Raw genomic sequence first — 19,140 nt, 5'->3', positions numbered from 1 at the left:
TTGCTCTTGGGGATCACCTTCCACCCCTCTCTTTCTGACCCCCTGCTCTCTGCTTCATCTCACTCTGCAGAACTTTCACGTGGTACAGGCTCTTGTCACAGTCCCAGGAGAGCAATGTTGGACACTCTCCATTTCACAAAGGCATCTCTTTAACAGCCTCTTTCATTCATTCATTCATTCAATGAGCTCACATTTATCAAATACTGGACACTGGGGATCAAAAGCCAGACAAGCACATGCCCTCTAGGACCTCCCAGCCCTGAGAGTGCCCTGGCTTCTTTTTCTCAATCAGAGACTCACATTTGCAAGCTCTCCTTCCTCCCAAGCAACACTAAGGTGACTGCCTCAGCCATAATAGCAGGGGAGCTGGTGTCAGATAGCCGGGATTAGGATCCCGGCTCAGCCACTTTATGACATAACCACAGGCAAACTTCCTCCCCTCTCTGCCTCACCCATCCCACCTTTAGAATGAGGACAGTGATGCCTGCCAACTAGACCTGTCAGAATGAAAAGAAAACCCAACGACCCTGTATGAAAGAAGAATCTTAAAAAAGAGTGGATACATGTGTATATACATAAAACTGACTCACTTTGCTATACACCTGAAACTAACACAACATTATAAATTAATTATATGCCAATAAAATTTAAATAAAAAATAAAAGCATAAGTCTGAGAGTGAGGCAAAGACAATAAAAACATTTTTCTGTTACTGTTGGAAAAGATCCTAGAGTACTTGTATCCAAAGTGTCTACAAACTATTATGCAATAAAATCATGTATTTACATGTCAGTTGCTCAGTTGTGTCTGACCCTTTGTGACCCCATGGTCTACATGTAGCCCGCCAGGCTCCTCTGTCGATGGAATTCTCCAGGCAAGAATACTGCAGTGGATAGCCATTCCCTTCTCCAGAGCATCTTCTCGACCCAGGGATCAAACCTAGGTCCCCTGTATTACAGATGGATTCTTTACATCTGAGCCACCAGGGAAGCCCAAAATCATGCATATACTCAAAAAAAAAAAAAACCCAAAGAAGTCTTTAGAATAAATAGTGCCTGGCACATAGTAATAAATGCTCACTCTACCATTTTACAGCTTACAAAAAGATTTAGCTTTTAGAGAAGATGGCTGTCTGGCCATTAACACAAATTAAGGGCTAAAGCTAACAACTGAAGTACGGTGTTCTGAACTATTGCTATGTCACAGCAAGTCTCTCCTTTTTTAGGCATCTGCCAGCCAGCTGAAACCTCTGCTTCCAGGGAAAATGTAAAGAATCCCGAGCAGGGACCACAAGTTCTATTTGTAATCCAGACTCGAAGAAGGCTGTAGCACAGAGAGCATCCTGACAGTGCAGGGGGTCAGAGAGGCTCAGGAGGCTGCCCTGGGCAGGGTGGGAAGAGCCTCAGAGGTGGACCCCAGAGACCCTGGCAAGGAGGCCCGAGGCATAGCATCCCAGAGAACTGCAGGTTCTAGAACCACAGACAGCCGATCAGAGGGCAGCACAGAGCCAGGGAACTCTTGAGCACTGGCAACAGTCCAGATCTGAGACGGTGACCCGGTGGTCCTGGGTGATCCATCCACTCTCAGGGGAAGAGAGCTGGGCAGGATTCCCCCAGCACCTGAATTTTTTTTTTTCCCATTTGTTTTTAATTGGAGGATAATTGCTTTACAATGGTGTGTTGGTTTCCGCCATACAACAACATGAATCAGCTATAAGTATACATATAGCCCCTCCCTCTTGAGCCTCCCTCCCATCGCACCCAAGCACACGAATTTGGGTTAAGAACAGTCCTAGTAGGAAGCAAGAGCTAATCCCCTGAGCTAATAAGACAGGTGAGCAGGAGAAGGCACACAAAGAGAGAAAAGGGGAAGGATAAGACCCAGAGACCCCAGCCCAGGGCTCAGCCCTGGCCCATCAGAAGCCAAGTCTACTGGCATCCAAGACTTGACTGCAATCCCTCTCATGGTGGGGAGGCAGCAACTTAAATGCTACTTCCTTTCCCAGCAGACATGTTGCCCCAGCCATGGGCACCCGTGCAGAGCAATGCCGGGAAAATGATGCAGCAGAGCCCGAAGGCAAACCCAAGACCAACACGTCCTAGGAGGCCAGCATTCCCGGTCCGCCCAGAATGGGAGAGACTATGTGTGGGTTTCGCTCTGCACGCTCAGCATGTTAAATCAAAGACGCCCACAGAAGGGCTACCAGGGATGTGGGTGAACCACGGGGCTTCTATTTAAAGTTAAGTCTTTCCCTGAAAGGGGCTTCCCAGGTGGCTCAGCGGTTAAGAATCCGCCTGCCAAGGCCAGAAGACATGGGTTTGACGTCTGGGTCAAGAAGATCCTCTGGAGGAGGAAATGGCAACCCACTCCAGCATTCTTGCCTGGGAAGTCCCATGGACAGAGGAGCCTAGCAGGTTACAGTCCATGGGGCTGCAAAAGAGTCAGACACGACTGAGTGATTGAGCAACAATAACTTTCCGGGAGAAGGCAGCTGGTGGCAGTGACCTGAGTAGGTTGTCCGTATCTATAGCGTTTTCTCTCAGCCATAGGATCCACAGGACACATGCCAAAGGTCTCTAGTGGGCGAGCCCCCGGATATTTTGTACTTTCACATCTTACGGCACAAAGCCCTCTCCTAACAATCAGCCTCTCCTCTTCCCAAATCTCTGAACGAGAGCCAGATCTCAGCCACACTCCAGCCCCCAACCCCAACACGGCCGTGACCCATGACCTTGCCAGGTCCAGGGGCCATGCCAGGCTCTGGGGCCCCATCCCATCCAGGGCAGCAGGAAGGAAAGAGCCAAGAGCACTCACGGGGCCAGAAAAAAAAGACCTGAAATCCCCAGTCAGGAGCAGGGCAACTTTTTCCCAGACTAGTGATGACTCGAGGGATTCCAGGCACAGCACTAAAGAGCCTCAGGCGCCGTCTCGGTGCCTGACCCCTCCAGAAACCCTAAGCCAGGCACCCAGTCCCGCTGCGTGCTTGCCAAAGGCAGTTGCAATGTGAGCCTCCGTTTCTCATCTGTGGCAAACTGGGTGGCCCCCAAAGTCATCTCCCACCCTGGGTCCAAACAGGTCCAACCTTTGTCCAGTTCGGGGAACCAGGTCACATTCTCTGCTGGGGCGGGGCCCCAGACTGGAAGAGCAGGAGTGGCCACGAGACGCAGCCCTGCCTAGAGGAAAGAGGAAGCGCTGCCCAGAGCCAGAATCCAGCCCTGCCAGCCTCTGCTGGACTTCTGCAAGGGTGAAATTCCTGCATCCTTTCTCTTTTTTAAATTTTAATGTAACTTAATAAAAAAAATTTTTTTTAATCTTTTGGCTGTTCTGCACGGCATGCTAGATCTCAGTTCCCCAACTGGGATTGAACCTGCACCCCCTGCATTGGTAGCTCGGAATTTTAACCACTGGGCCACAACTCAATGCTTTGTGGTGACCTAAATGGGAAGGAAATCCAAGAAAGAGGGGACACATGTATATGTACGGCTGATTCACTTTGCTGTACAACAGAAACTGAGACAACGTTGTAAAGCAGCTATACTCTAATAGAAATTAATTTTTAAAAAAGAGCAAATAATCTCTCTGAAGCTCTATCTTCTCATCTGTAAAACATAATAACAATACCTACTTCATAGTTGTGACAGAGTCAGTTCATTCTGGCTCACGGGAGTCAATTTTTACATTTCTGGAAATCTGCAAGCCAGTTGTAATGATAGCCATAATTAAAAACTAAACTATAGAGAGTTATAATAAAATACATTGAAATTTTTTAAAATTACTGATGGTGAGAAAAGACACCAGATCCCCAAGGGGTAGGAGAGACGAGCTTCCTTTTCTACAATCTGGGGTGGCTTCTTGTCCATGTATGTGTGTGTTGTATGTGTGTGTGTTGTGTGTGTTGCGTGTGTATGTTGTATGTGTTGTGTGTGTTGTGTGTGTTGTGTGTTGTGTGTGTACATTGTGTGTGTTGTGTGCGTTACATGTGTGTTGTGTGTATTGTGTGGTGTGTGGTGTGTTGTATTTGTATGTTGTGTGTGTTGTGCGTTATATGTGTATGTTGTGTGTTGTGCTGTATGTGTGGGTGTTGTTTTTGTGTGTTGTGTGTTACATGTGTTGTGTGTTGTATTTGTATGTTGTTGTGTGTGTTGTGTGTTACGTGTGTTGTGTGTTACATGTGTATATTGTGTGTTATGTGTGCTATGTGTGTGTTGTATTTGTGTGTTGTATGTATTGTGTTATATGTGTATGTTGTGTGTGTTGTGTTGTATGTGTGTGTTGTGTGTGTTGTGTTTGTATGTTGTGTGTTGTGTGTTACATGTGTGTGGTATGTGTTATGTGTGTGTGTTGTGTGTTATATTTGTATGTTGTGTTGTTGCGTGTGTTGTGTGTTACATGTGTATATTGTGTGTGTTGTGTTGTGTGTGCACTGTGTGTGTTATGTGTGTTGTGTTATGTGTGTATGTTGTGTGTACATTTTGTGTGTTATGTGTGTAAGTTGTGTATGTGTTGTGTGTGTGTGTTGTACGTGTGTATGTGTGCTGTGGGATTTTTCCCCTGCCTTCCGACCGGTAGGCTGTGCTGCCGGAGAGAGAGGACCCCCAGTGATGACCGGGCAGCCCCTGTGCCCTCCCACGCCACCTCTCACCTGGGGGTTGTCCATGTACCAGAGCAGGCAGTTGGCCTGCGTGTCCAGAATAAAGTACCTCCGCAGAAACTTGCCGCTGTTCTCATTCTCCTCGATGTCCAGAAACCCACAGATTCGGTTCTGCCGATCCACATAAGGCATTCCTGGGCTCTGCTCACATCACCCTGCGTGGAAGGAGGGCGGAAAGGAGAGGCTGTGAGAAAGAGGGCGAAGCGGGTGCCTGGCTCTGGCTGACTCACCTCTGCCGGCAGGGAGGCCTGCACCCTCTCCCACGGGCATCCTTCCTTCCCCAGGGCCCCCAACATCCCACCCAACCAGACTCTGGAAACGTCCACCAACTCCGTTCCACAAATGGTCATCAAAATCCATTAACGTGTATTCAACTAACTGCGCTGAGGCTCCACTATGTGCCAGGCAGAGTGCGAAGCATCTTCACACTCACAAAGAGTGTAGGCCCAGACCCTGGGGCAGGGGCTTGAGTTCTATTCCCAGTTCTGGCCCCTAACTGACTGTGTGGCCACAAACTGTCTAACCTTTCCAGGCCTCAGTTTCTGCCTCTGTAAAATGGGGATAATAATGCCCTTATGGCAGAAAGTGAAGAGGAACTAAAAAGCCTCTTGATGAAAGTGAAAGAGGAGAGTGTAAAAGTTGGCTTAAAGCTCAACATTCAGAAAACGAAGATCATGGCATCTGGTCCCATTGCTTCATGGGAAATAGATGGGGAAACAGTGGAAACAGTGTCAGACTTTATTTGGGGGGGGCTCCAAAATCACTGCAGATGTTGATTGCAGCCATAAAATTAAAAGACACTCACTCCTTGGAAGAAAAGGAGTGACCAACCTAGGTAGCATATTGAAAAACAGAGACATTACTTTGCCAACAAAGGTCCATCTAGTCAAGGCTATGGTTTTTCCAGTGATCGTGTATGGATGTGAGAGTTGGACTGTGAAGAAAGCTGAGCGCTGAAGAACTGATGCTTTTGAACTGTGATGTTGGAGAAGACTCTTGAGAGTCCCTTGGACTGCAAGGAGATCCAACCAGTCCATCCTAAAGGAGATCAGTACTGGGTGTTCATTGAAAGGACTGATGTTGAAGCTCCAATAGTTCGGCCACCTGGTGCAAAGAACTGACTCATTTGAAAAGACCCTGATGCTGGGAAGGATTGAAGGCAGGAGGAGAAGGGCATGACAGAGGACAAGATGGTTGGATGGCATCACCAACTTGATGAGCATAAGTTTGAGCAAGCTCCAGGAGTTGGTGATGGACAGGGAAGCCTGGCATGCTGCGTCCATGGGGCTGCAAAGAGTCGGACACAACTGAGCGACTGAACTGAATTGAAATGCTCAGCAGACATGAAGCACTGATAAACACTAGGCATTATTATCACTTTTCAGAAAAGCCTTGTAAAGTAGGTCACAACCCAATTTTATATGTAAAGAAAATATCACAGAAAGGACTTAGTGCTCAGTCGTTTCAGTTGTGTCCAACTCTTTCCAACCCTGTGGACTGTAGCCCGCCAGGCTCCTCTGTCCACGGGATTCTCCAAGCAAGAAAACTGGAGTGGGTTGCCATGCCCTTCTCCAGGGGATCTTCCCAACCCAGGTATCAAACCCATGTCTCCAGCATCTCCTGCAATACAGATGGATTCTTTACCGCAGAGCCACCAGGGAAGTCCAGAAAGGACTTAAGCTCCAGTACAAATACTTGGATAAACTCTGCTGGGAATTCAGGTGCAGAGAGCAGCCCCCAGAGGCCTCAGCCCCAGCCTCACTTCCTTCACTTCACTATTCCCCAGAAGCCATTTGCCATTGGAAGAGTGAGGGAGCAGAAGAACATCCATCTGCAAACACCTCCCCTCATTGCAGAACAGGGTCCAGCCATTTGAGACGAGCCGCGCCCTGGGCCTCCCCAATCCTGGCTTCCTCCTGTCTGATTAGCCGAAGTAAAAGCCCTGTTCTCTTCCCCACGAGGATAAGCACCCTCCAACAGGCAGGCACGTCCCAGCTGAGAGCTCAGCCTACTGCACAAGTGGGATGCAACGCCCGGGGGTTAGAAAACCCCACGCGACTGTCAGACCCTCGGGGACAGACGCCACTCACCCCTGGTCCCTCTTGAATAGACACAGGGAACAGACCTGTGGACACAGTGGGGGAAGGGGAGGGTGGGATGAATTGAGAGAATGGCATTGGCTCCAACAAAGCAAAATTCACCCTGACCCAAGCCCCGCCATGGCCCCGAGCCTATGACTAAGCTCAGAGGAGAGATGGCTGGCTTCAGGCCATGCCCTGCAGACCCTGGGTCAGCCTGTGAGCCGAGATGCCACACCCGCAGGCCTCCGGACCAGGAGGGAAGTCCCACAGGCAGAGACACGCATTCCCAAAAGGTGAGGCGGATTCTAAGGATGTTGATGATGCCGTGATGGACTCTCTAAGGGGCCTTGCGGAGCTGAGAGGCTGTCCCAAGGGAAAAAAATACTCTGCTCACACACCAAGATGCCAGGGAAGAGCGAATCCCAGATTCTAGGTAAAGTCAGGCAGAAACTGGGATGTGGGGCAGACAATTCAGGCAGGAGGCAGACAGGTCAGAGATCTGGTGGTAACTCGGTAAGTAATGATGGGGTACAAAAAATATAGTGGGCAGGGAAACAGGACAAAGATGAAACAGCACAGCTAGAAAGAGAGAGTAAAAGAAGAGATGAGAAAAGGAGAAAAAGTGGAAAGAAGAAGTTTTAGAAGATGACAGAGAAGGAAATAGCAGCACAGTGGCAGAGGGACCCCAAGAGTGGGGGTGGGGGAGATACCCCCTTCCCCGCACACACTGCATCACATGGTCTGAGGTCCCTGTGGGCAGCTTCCCAAACTAAGCCTCCATCCCAGCCCTAGTCTCACACTGGCCCGGCAGTGGGTTCAGGAAAGGGAGATGAGATGGGCTTTTTAAGCCAAGGGTTAGGAACGAACGCCACAAGAGAGACTTCAAGTCTCGCAGACGCCAGGTCAAATGGGGAGAGAGAGGTCAGAGGCTGGTTGGAGAGGAAGTGGATGGATCCCTGAGAAAGGATGCAGCTTCCCCCAGGGAATCAGGGGAACTCAGGAGTCCCGGGCAGAAAGGCTGGGTCAGCCCTGCAGTGAGTGTACACCCATCCCCCAGGAAAGCTCAGCAAATTCCATGATGCCAGCCCGGCCACAGCGACAGACATTCCGGGGGCTTCGGGGCTGTCACCATTCCTGGGACATCTCTAAGAGGAAGGGTATAAACTGCAGCAGATAACACAGTCGACCATTTCTGGGTGCAGCCAATAAGCTGGTAATACTGGCATCTGTCTTCACGCTTCCTTTCCAATATCCCCTCTTTAGCCAACAGGATTAATCAATGTCTTTTACCCAAGTCAGAGGCCAAAGAAGAAACTCTTTCCACCATCAACATTTGTGAACAGGGGGCTGCCCATTTGCATGGATCCAAGGGTGGGCTTTCCCAGTGGCTCAGTTGGTAAAGAATCTGCATGCAATGCAGAAGACCCAGGTTTGATCCTTAGGTTGGGAAGATCCCCTGGAGAAGGGCATGGCAACCCATTCCAGTATTCTTGCCTGGAGAATCCCCATGGATAGAGGAGCCTGGCAGGCTACAGTCCAAGGGGTCACAGAGTCCAGCATCACCGATTGACTAACTATCACTTTTTTCAAGGGAGGGAGAAGACTTACAGGGATCAACAGGCAAGATAAGAAAAAGAAGAATTTTGGTTACGTATCTCCTGAGTGTGGTTCTAGCCTGGGGAGGCGGCCGAGGGGAGCGAAAAAAAGCTGCTCAGATGTCCTGAGAAGCAGCTGAGTCACAGAGCTCATCATCCTGTGGGAGGTGGGGGGGGTGGGGACGCAGAATGAGCGGCAGGAGAACAAAGCATCACAGAAATGTGGTTGGATCAACCCACGCAGAAGTGACATGCAGACCTGAGGTCCTGAGCCCGGTCCTCTGGCAGCACATCCTCGTCCCAGCCGCTGCTAAGATTTGGTACAGGGCGCCGGCTGCCCCTGGCTCCAAAGCCCCTCTCCCTACCTCTTCAGCCTGCCTCCATCATCAACCAAGTCTCCAGGGGCTGCTCCCCTTTTTCCCACAGAGGCCCCTCAAAGACAATTCACTCTGCCCCCAGCCCCCCACGCCCCTGGCCCAGCCCCAACCATCTGGCCTGGAGGGAAGAAAGAGCCCGAGGTCCATAAGGGGGCAGGACGCCTTGATGAAAATGCACATACTCTCTCCCCTTCAAAACATCCTCTCCAGCTCTCATGATACTCCACAGGTGTAACAGTCTAGTCTGTCCTGTAAACTTTTCATTTTAACCAAGTTCCCCAAAGTAAAAATCATGAGTAAACGGCGACACTGGGAGATACGTCCCAGAGGTTGCACCCCCACATACACACCGTATCCTGGGACCCTCACCCAGACAATGACTGGTCCGATCTCTTGGGACAACATGGCAAGTGTTCTCGGTGTTGGGTCAGACCACCAGGCAGCATTCACTCAGGCCAGCCCCTCCACCTTCAATACCAAGACCACCTAGCAGGGAGCTCAACACACGGAGGACAAACTGTGTGCAGGAAGGGACCTCGGAACACCCCATTCAGTGCCCTCTCTTTCCAAAGCACGCCAACCTCCCTAGCGTTCTCCGTTTGTAGTGCAAAACTCACAATATAACAATGCTGGCATTAAAAAAAAATCACTCCAGCCAATCGTTTACACTTATGCATGCTTTTTTATGCCCCTATCCACATAATCAACCTTCTTAAAACTTTCAATTATATCATAAACATGTTCCATGTTCCTACCCAGTCTTTATAATCAGTGTTTTTAATGGTTGCATAACATCACTGGACTGGACTTACTATAATTTACTTAAACCATGTCTCCATGATTAGACAGTTAGATGATATCCAATTTTTCTAATGCTAAAATTCATGTTTTTATACATTGTGCTTCTTTTGCACTCAGATACCACATAAATTCCAAGTCATAATAAGACTAGATCATAGGTTATGATCTTTTATAACTCTTGACACCCATTACAAAATTGATTTCTAAAATTATTTCATCTGTTTACACTGCAGCCAGCAACATATTGTTACATTGCTATAATCCTACATACACTCAATGTTCTTATTTTCAACTGTGGCTAGTTTAAATATATCATGACACCCAGGGAGGCAGAACATTTTCTCATGTTTGCTTCCTGCTTCATCTTCTTTCCTAGACTTTGTTTAATGCAAATCAAAATTATGTGTGCACACAATCAATTTCTCTTCCTCTCTCTCCCTTTCACACAGACACACACACACACACACACACACACGTCAAACAAAACCAAAACATGGCTTCACATAATCCAAGTAAGAAAATAGTGGTTCATAATGAAAAGTAAAAGAGGCAAGTTTTACATGATCTAGATGTCTTGTAAGTTCCCAAGTATGTGCTGCAGGTGAAAATATGTTAAATATTTAATTCATGATAAAAGTGAAACTTTAGAAAGAAAGGGACTTTGCATGGAGTTTGCCTACTGATCAGCAGCAGAAAATGAGTTAAATGCCAACCTGGCCTAACCCGAGATTCCTGGCCAACACTTGCCCACTGATGAGATAAAGGTCAGGAGAAGCAGTTAACGGCTGCCCACCTTCCAGTGAGATGAGCGAATCGGGCAACACCCCTGTCCCAAACATCGCTCCACTGCTCCTTCCAGGGCACTGGGCTCCTTCACAGGAGGAGAGTCAAGCCAATAAAATCGTCCCCTAGGAACTGAGGCAACTGACATCTTTATCAGGCTCATTAATATATAACAGATAACTGGGACTTCCCTGGTGGTCCAGACTCCTCACTCCCAATGCAGGAGTGCTGGGTTCGATCCCTAATCAGGAAACCAGAGGACGGGTGCTGTAACTAAGGCCTGGCATGGCCAAATACATAAATATTTTTTAATTAAAAAAAATATATAATAGATCACTGGGACCAAGACCCCAAGAGAGTAAAACATGTCCCAGCAGAAGACTGATGCACCAGAGTGGGGAAGAAAAGTAAGAAGGCTGAAGCCGGAAACATATGACATCTACTTGAAGACACTGCCTAGAATTTTTACATACCCAGGACAGGAGTGGCAACCTTTCTGGAAAGAAACTTGGCAATATGAAACAAGAGAGCTAAAAACGTTCAGTTTATACCCTCTGACCCAATAATTCTACTTCCAGCATTCCATCCAAGTAAATAAACAAAGATGCAAATACAGATTAAAATAAAAAGATAGCAACTGCAACTGAATTTATAATGACAAAAAGTTGGAAATACCCTGAATGTTCCAATGATTAAGGAATAAGAAGTGACAGGATATTCACATAAGGAAATGCTGCACAATCTTTAAAAAACTATGTTTTCACATAATTTTAAATAAATAAGGGAAAAACCCACCATAAGTTTTAAGATACAATATCACAATTTAGAATATGAACCCAAGGCCTCTAAATATTGTTTTTATATTTCTGTGTTTGGATAGAAAAAGACTGACATCCAGACACTAAAATATTAGCAGCTATTATCCACAGGTCATGGGCAAATTTTATCTACATTTGTATGTTTTTCATATTTTCCAAATTTTTCTACAGGAAATGCATGTTACTTTATTTAGCAGGGAGGAAAGCTATTTAACTCCACACATACCCCCATCCCCAGCATAGAAGTTTTGAAGCTGAGAAAAAATTTCCCAATTCTCCAGAGTCCATAAAGAAGCAAAACCGTGCTTAAATTATAGCTCTCTTGGGACTTCTTGGTGTTTCAGAGTCTTAAATCTAATGAAGCCCTATTCTACCCATCACAACTGCTTAAAAGGTTGGTACCTACCCAGAGGGCTTTGGCGCCCTCCAGCCTAGTTGGGTTTCTTACTTCCTATTGCAACCTCCTCTAAGAGAGGCTCTTTCTTTCCCTTGTGGGTTTGGTTCTTTGCTCTCTGGTCTTCATAAAAGGAGCCCCTGTGCTGGGGGGTCAGCTGAAGATTCACAGCCAAGTCAGTGCCTTGCTCCTGCTGGCTGCTACACCCTCTTCGATACAGCCCGCCAAGTGCTCTGGGGAAGGGAAGCAGGGACCCCCAACAAAGACCCCCTCCAGTGGAATTTTCCTTCTTGAAATCTGGGAGATGGGAATGACGTGTTTAAATTAAATGTCTAGACAAATGAATGAAAAGATGGATAAACAGAGTTTTTTAAAGAAAAGCTAAAGAGCTATTAAGTCATGAAAGCTCTGGCTTACTGTACTGGATGTCTTATTTTTAAGATCACAAATTTGGGTTTGAAGATACAGGAAAAAAAAAAAAAAGAGGGAAATAAGGGAAACTCATCTGCCTGATTGGTCTGATACTTCTGAGATAAATACAAAAGACAGAAGTGATAACAGAGATAAAGCCTTAAACGGTACTGGTCCCAGGATGAAATAATCCACTATAAAACCTGCAGTTCAGAACTGAAAGAAAAAAAATACATTCATCCATCTGTACATTTGGAGATTTTTTCTTTCACGTGACTTGGTGTTAGCAGGACAGAGAATTCCAAGGATTCTCCTTCAGAAAAAAAGTCATGAAGGTGTTTCTTGACATGGAGGGGTAGGGCATGCAGTGAATATGTGCTGTCTTGTCACCCTCCAGGGTGGAAGCTGGGGACAGCAGCATCAGTGGTGAGCGAGAGGGACACCGCAGGAAATTGCTAAACTTCTACAGGAGAAAGTGAATCAGGAAATGACATCAGAGGTCTCAGCAAGGGCTGTAATGAGCAGACAGGAACTGGGGTGTGGAGTTCGAAAACGCTGGGCCAGGCAATCAGAGAGGTCGCCTGTGTTTCAATTCTCCAGCCTGCATCAGGGTGCATTGTGGAGGGCCCAGCAACACTCAGGGCCCCAGTAAAAACACAATAACAGCAATAATAACAACATAAGCAACATCTATTTGGCAACCCAGCCCTGAGACTGGGCCAAAGATTCCAACTTTGAAAGTGTGGGAACATCTATTTCCTATGGCTATAATATCACTGCATTCTGAAACTGTCATAAGAGCACATTCCAAATAGTCTGAGGCTGGAGAATAATGTGCAAGAGAAGGGAATGTCCTGAGAACACGTTCCCAGCGGAAGAACAGGCTGAGGAATGCAGACATCCACAGGAATGGGGAGGGGAGGAAAAGGTGCCCAGTCCCCAATGGACCCGAGAACCCTGAATGGAGGCAAGAAACACTTGAGGAAAGTTTTCAGTGGGGGAAAAGTTCTGGGGGAAACGCAGAAATGACTGAATACTGATACTGAAAATGACAAAATATTTTACATACTCATGATCTCTCTGAACAACAGCCTCATCTCTGTTCAGAGAAAAAGTGGTTGCTGGATGGAGCTGGCAGGAAGCAAAGGTCTGCCTTTGACTCAAGGTTCCTAACCCCAGGGAATTCACGGCACTGGAAGCAGCCACGGGGGGGGGGGGGGGGGGGGGGGGGGGGGGCTATAAATAGCCTATAGAAACTGAGATCTTCCACTTTCAGAATGTGACAGTCCCCCAGTTAGAAGATTCAACAGTTCAGTTTCGCTGTAGGGCTTCCTAATGGTAGCAGCAAAGAAAGCATCCTTATTTCTCCTAGGTACTAGCCTTTTGCAAGGTGCTGGGAGAGTATTAACAGCCTAAGCCTGCTAGTCTAAATGCCCTGGGCTCCATCCCTGGAAGCAGGGAAGAAGGAGGGGCTGGGTGTGGCCCAGAGGATATGCAGATGACAGCGATCAGTCAGTTAAGAGTGCATCTGATGAAACTCTTGCAAGAAGAGGGCGTGCTGACTTCACCGACGTGCTAGGGTAAAGGGAAAGACCATGGGTCTCAGAGCCAGACAGCCGCGACTTAACTTTCCGGGGTCTGTTTCCTCGTGTGCAAAATGGAGAGAACTGCTGTACCAACTTCAAAGGCTGCCGTGTGGATTAAACGAAATAATGTGTGAAAAGTGCTTAACAGGAGGTCTGGTAAAGACGAACCACTGGGTAAATGTGTGTGTGGTGTGTGTGTGTGGTTGCATAGGTGTGGAGTGCCTAACAAATAGTATATGACTCCCATCACTAGTTTAAACAGGGCAGACAGCTGCCAGACCGACTCCGCCCCTCCAATATCAGTAAGCAAATCCAACTGGGAAAGCAGTGATGCTGGAATCTCTCACAAGGATTCAAACAAGCTGTCTCGTTTGAATGTTCTGCTCAGAGAACCATCATATTTCTCACCTATAAATTTCTCCAAGAAGTTATTGAAAAAAGTGCAAGAGATCCATGGGATCCATGTGGGCCAGGTCACCCAGCAGGTTCACAGACCCAGGCCTGCAATCGGGTGCCAGGAAAGGGACTCTGGAGCTGCCTCTTGCTCAGCCCGGGGAAGGGGGTGGGGTTGGGGAGGGGGGTATCATAGATGCTCTCTGCAAGTGGACAGCCAAACGGAGTCCGCACTGATGGGAGAGCGAGCCCTCACCTTTGCCCTTTAACTATCGTGTGTCTCAAGGAGAAGGGGACCTCACTTCCCACGCTCTTTATCTCAGCTGGCCAGCAGCACAAAGGTCGAGACCTGAAAGCCTGCTGCCGACCTGGGCAGTGTGGAAGCTCCTGTCCCACCAGGCATGGATCTCCCCCACCTCTCCGGGAGAGAGAGCCCAATTCAGTCTTTAATCTTCTGCACGTCAATTTATCAGTGGGGGTCAAGGGTAAAGAAAAGGCTTCCAGGAGAGAGAGAAGTTATAAAGCCCAAAAGGGTGGATGGTTTTACCAGCAGGGACCAGGGGAGGGGAGAGCAGAGCAACTCAAGATTCGGAGTAAAGGTCAATGGAGTCTTCCAGTTACTGCCCCACCGCACCAATCACCAGCCCCTGTAGACCCATCCCTCCTACCCCATCGCCCCGCCCTGGCCAATTCCCTGGCTCAGTGATGAGCTTGTATCAGACAGAGCTAGCAGTCTTCTCTTGCTGTCACACTACAATATTTGCTCTGCTCTCTTCCTTTCCAAAGTCTAACAGATGGGACCACCAGAGTCCTCTCCAGCTCACCAAGATGCATGGAAAACTGAAAGTAAGGCGGCCCCAAGTGCTCACTCATGCTGACGCTGAAGCTCTAACACTTTGGCCACCTGATGCGAAGAGCCGACTCATTGGAAAAGACCCTGATGCCGGAAAAGATTGAGGGCAGGAGGGGAAAGGGATGACAGAGGATGAGATGGTTGGATGACATCACTGACTCGATGAACATGAGTTTGAGCAAACTCTGGGAGACAGTGAAGGACAGGGAAGCCTGGTGTGCTGCAGTCCATGGGGTTGCAAAGAGTCAGACACGACTGAGCAACTGAACAACAACTGCTGCTCACAGTGGAGGAGTAAAGAGGCAGGGAAAAGCAGCGCCCCAGCACCCAGACCATCTTTACCAAACTCCAGGACTATGCCAGCCGGAATAAGCAACACCACCATTTCAGGGAAACCAAAGAGATATTTACTGCACTGGGGCCACAGTGCCATCTAATGTGAGGGGCATCACCCACCTGTCTACCTGCCGCACAAAGAAGACCGGAGATCCACAAAGTGCCCGCTGAATGCACATCTGAAAACCATGCCCCTGCTGATCTGGGCTCCTTAGTGACCCAGCACTTACAGCAAATATCAGGCAAGCCAGCAGGCAGGCTGTTCAGAGGGGCTTGGGTGATGGCGCTGAGGCTTCGCCCTTCTCATTTTTTGCAGAATCTCTCCATAAGCACGCATCAACCAAAAGCAGCATATCTCCAGTATTTATTTTAACCTCGGGGGGAAATACTGGGCTGAGAACAGGTCAGCACACTATGATGACATGACGGGATTTGCAGGCCCCACTTCCTCATACAGAAGAGAGAAGCAAGCGCCAATGGCAAAAGAAAAGAAGGGTTGCAGACTCTCCACCAAAGGGCAGGTGGCCTCTTGATCCACACCCAGGTGATCACCCATCCACCTGTGAAGTGAGCAAGTCTCCCAGCAGTAGGAGTGCCACACACACTTGTCAAAAGCGGGGCTTAGGACTTCCCTGGGGGTCCAGAGGTTAAGAATCCACCTGCCAATGCCGGGGACACAGGTTCGATCCCTGGTCCTGGAAGATCCAACAGGCTGCGGGCCAACCGCACGCTACAACTACTGAGCCTGGGCTCTAGATGCTCCACAAGAAGGGAAGTCACCGCAGTGAGAAGCCCCGTACCACAACAAAGGGTAACCCCCACTCCCAGCAACCCAGTGCAGCCAAAAATAAATAAATAAAATATTTTAAAAATAAAGTATCAGCTATATATTGTCCATATGAGACTTAATTAAAAAAAAAAAAAAAAGCAGGGCTTACAAAGAGGGCAAAGGGCACTTAGGTCCAAAGGCAACATCCGAGATAAATCCTCACAAACCCGCTTGAACCAGTCCGAGGCACTTTCACACTGCGCTCTCCTCTTCCATTTGGACGGGGCACACAATTCCTGTGCTTGCAGTCAGTCACTCATTCATTCAACAAACATTTACTTAGCACCTAGCAGATGTCATACACCACCAGGCTGGCACAGAGTCTAGACTACAAGCTACGGCCAGTCACCTGCATTCAAGTGGCACACAACAGAGAAGGCTAATATATCTGAAAAAGGATGAAGGTTTTTTTTTTTAAGCCTCTGGCTTCTTGGGCTTCCCTGGTTGCTCAGTAGTAAAGAATCTGCCTGCCAATACAGGAGACATGGGTTAGATCCCTGGTTGAAGAAGATCCCACATGGCACAGAGCAAGTAAGACCCTGCACCACAACCACTGAGCCTCTGCTCTAGAGCCGGGGAACCGCAACTACTGAAGCCCCTGCACCCTAGAGCCAGGACTCCCCAAGGAGAGGGGCCACCGAAATGGGAAGCCAACTAGAAGAGTAGCCACCCCCCACAATCTCCCCCATTGCCTAAACCAGAGGAAAGCCCTGGAAGCAAGGAAGACCCAGCACAAGCAAACATTAATTCCAAAAATTAATTAATCAATTAAAAAAATGTTTTAAAGCCTCTGGCTTCTCAAAGCACTCTGGATCTCTCTATTTTCACAATCTGCACTCTGTTTTAAATACTGGTGGATCTCCTCTGGCCTCCTCAGGTGGTAAGCCCCCTGAAGACAGAGGCTATCTTCTGTTCAGCACCGTCTTTGGTGTCTTAATTACCCAAAAAATACCATTGAATGTAACTGAAATAGAAAACAAACACTACTCTTCCCAGATCTTTGGCCTTACTGTTTCGGAAGGCTCTGCTCCCCAAGAAAGAAAGATGATGAAGCTTCAGAAAGGAGGAAAGCGGGGGGTGGGGCGGGGGTGGGGAGGGGTGGCTGACTTAGATATATTGAACACAACAGGAGTACAGTGTTGGAACTCCAGCCCAAGCGCACCCACCCCGCGGCAGCCCGAGGCGCCCCCTCCCCCTCCCCCTTCCTCCAGGAGCCACAGCTGGCGTCCCGGTGGAAGGCCTGTCCCCTCCCCCTGCTCCGCTGTTTGCTCTCCTCCGAAAATCCCCATTTGGAGTCCGAAAGAAAGACAGGGGGGTGGGAGGGGCGCGAGAGGAGTTAGAAGGGGAAGATGCACCAAGTAGGAAGGAAACCTCCCCGCGAGGGGCTGGGGGCAGGGCTGGCCTGGGGAGGAGATGTGACCGCCTCGAGAGAGATGGCCCGGCCGCGCCTCCTCTCTGGACGTGTCTGCACACTTTTCGTTCCTACACTGCCTCTCTTTTCTCTTTCCTCTTTTTTTTTTTTTTTTAATTCGATGCATTAACAGTCTTTAGAACTGGAGCAGAAGAGGGAAGCGTGTAAGGTGGAGGGGAAGAAGTTGTTGAGACAGCCAGCCAGACCCCCTCGCCTGCTTTCCCCAATCTAGCACCCCACCTGCATTTTAGGGCCGTTTCCTCCAAATCACCCCAGAGCCCTCAGGTCCAGAAGCCCGAGAGCGCTCGGGCTGAGCCCACTGGGCAGGGGCGGGATCTCCCTGGAGAGGGTTCTAGGCCTGCCACGGAATCCGGCTAATAGGGGAAGAGAAAGATGCGTCTCCGAGGCCCCATCCGTGCCCCGGGGGACTTGCCTGGACGTCGTCCGCTTGCCTCCCCTACCTGCAGCCCGGGCAGTCGTTGCAGGGCGGGTACCCCAGCGCCAGAACCCGCCGAGAAGTTTCGCCGCTGCAAACGTGAGAAATCGCAGCTCGGCAGAACACCCGCCCCCACCCAGTCGGCGGCCCCACCCCCGCAGCCCGACCCCTGGCGGCGGCGACCTTGGCCACCCCGGACGCTCCCGAGGGCCGAAGGGGGTGGGGGGGGCGGCTACCCTGCGGGCTCCCCGGGGGCCATTGGAGGCGGCCGGGGGCGGTGGCGACCCGCCCCGGGGTCCTGGGTCCGCAGGTGGGCACCCCCCATCCGCCGCCCGGCCTCCCTGCCGGCCCTGGCGGCGCGCGCCCCGGCCGGCGCGGGCGCCCCACTTACCCCGCCGCGCAGGGCCGGGGCTCGGGCAGGGTGCGCGCGTTACATCCGGCTGGAAGCGCCTCTAGGGCCCGCCGGGCCGTCGCTCTCGGGGGGACGGAGGGGACGGGGGGTGGTCTCTGTCGCCGCCAAACTCTCGGGGGCCTCTGGCTCCTCCTGCTCTTCTCCCCCCGAGCCCTCACTCCCTCCTTCTCTCTCGTCTCTCGGCTCTTTTTTCCGGGTTAATTACGTTTCGCATTAAAGCAAAACCCAGCCCCGGATGTGAGTACAAAGCTCCGCCGAGCCCGCCGGGGGAGGAGAGGGGTGCCGGGGCTGCCAGGGGGGCGCGGCCGGGGGCGCGGACCTCGCGGGGGCGGGGAGCCCGGCGGCGGCCCCCAAGGCTGGGTGCGGGGATCACCCCCCCCCCCCACCCTCGCCCTCGCCCGCGGGGGCGGCCGCGCAGGTGGGACGCGGGCCGGGAAGCCAGCCTGGCGGAGGGAGGCCCTGCCTCGGACGCTGGGCAGCAGGTGTCCGAGTGGGAAGGGGGCCCGGGGATGAGAGCATCCTTGGGGGAGGGAGGCGAGCCAGAGCGCGGGCTCACTCTTGACTCCATTTCTTCTTCCCCAACCCCCTCCTCCAGAGACTTCAGGCGGTCCTCCGTCGGACCCCGAGTCTTTAGCCATCTGGGACCGCGGGGCTGAGGTTTAGGGTTAGGGTCGAAGCAAGTTATCTCAGCTCTCCCGGGTTGTCATGAATGAGCCCCAGGAGCCCGGTGGGGTCGCACGTTCTAAGGGTGCATAGGGGCTTTCTTCCGAGCGTGGCGCCAAGACGCCCTCCCAGCCCTCGGAGCTGGAGGGTGCTCTGGGGAAAAAAATGGGAAATCGACAAGCAGGTATGACGTCCTATTGCAGAGAGGGACCGAAGAGAACCCAAGGTGCCGGCGCAGCCTCTGCCTTATCTCGTTCGATCCACGCGGCCACCCTATGGGTATCAATCCCCTCCACGATGAGGAAACCGA

At 50.2% G+C, this 19,140-nt stretch overlaps 1 protein-coding gene across 3 annotated transcripts in view; it reads right to left on the bottom strand.

Moving 5' to 3' along the window:
* PLEKHA2 (pleckstrin homology domain containing A2) overlaps window positions 1-18,405 on the bottom strand; it is a 63,990-nt gene extending 45,585 nt beyond the window's left edge. Inside the window, exons 1-2 of one of the 3 annotated variants that reach the window (XM_027529762.1) lie at window positions 18,147-18,405; window positions 4,643-4,806 (exon numbers count right to left, since the gene is read on the bottom strand). In XM_027529762.1, coding sequence (XP_027385563.1) covers window positions 4,643-4,783 — 141 coding nt within the window. In that variant the 5' untranslated portion in view covers window positions 4,784-4,806; window positions 18,147-18,405. Of the gene's footprint in view, window positions 1-4,642; window positions 4,807-17,752; window positions 17,889-18,146 lie in introns of those variants that run through there. The other 2 variants (XM_027529764.1, XM_027529763.1) reach the window with 2 other exon arrangements.
* Between the last annotated feature and the right edge of the window lie 735 nt (window positions 18,406-19,140).

Source organism: Bos indicus x Bos taurus, chromosome 27 (assembly GCF_003369695.1).
Source record: "Bos indicus x Bos taurus breed Angus x Brahman F1 hybrid chromosome 27, Bos_hybrid_MaternalHap_v2.0, whole genome shotgun sequence".
Taxonomy (NCBI): Eukaryota; Metazoa; Chordata; class Mammalia; order Artiodactyla; family Bovidae; genus Bos; species Bos indicus x Bos taurus.
Note: the sequence above shows the minus strand (reverse complement) of the source record. Positions and strands in the feature narration are given on the sequence as shown.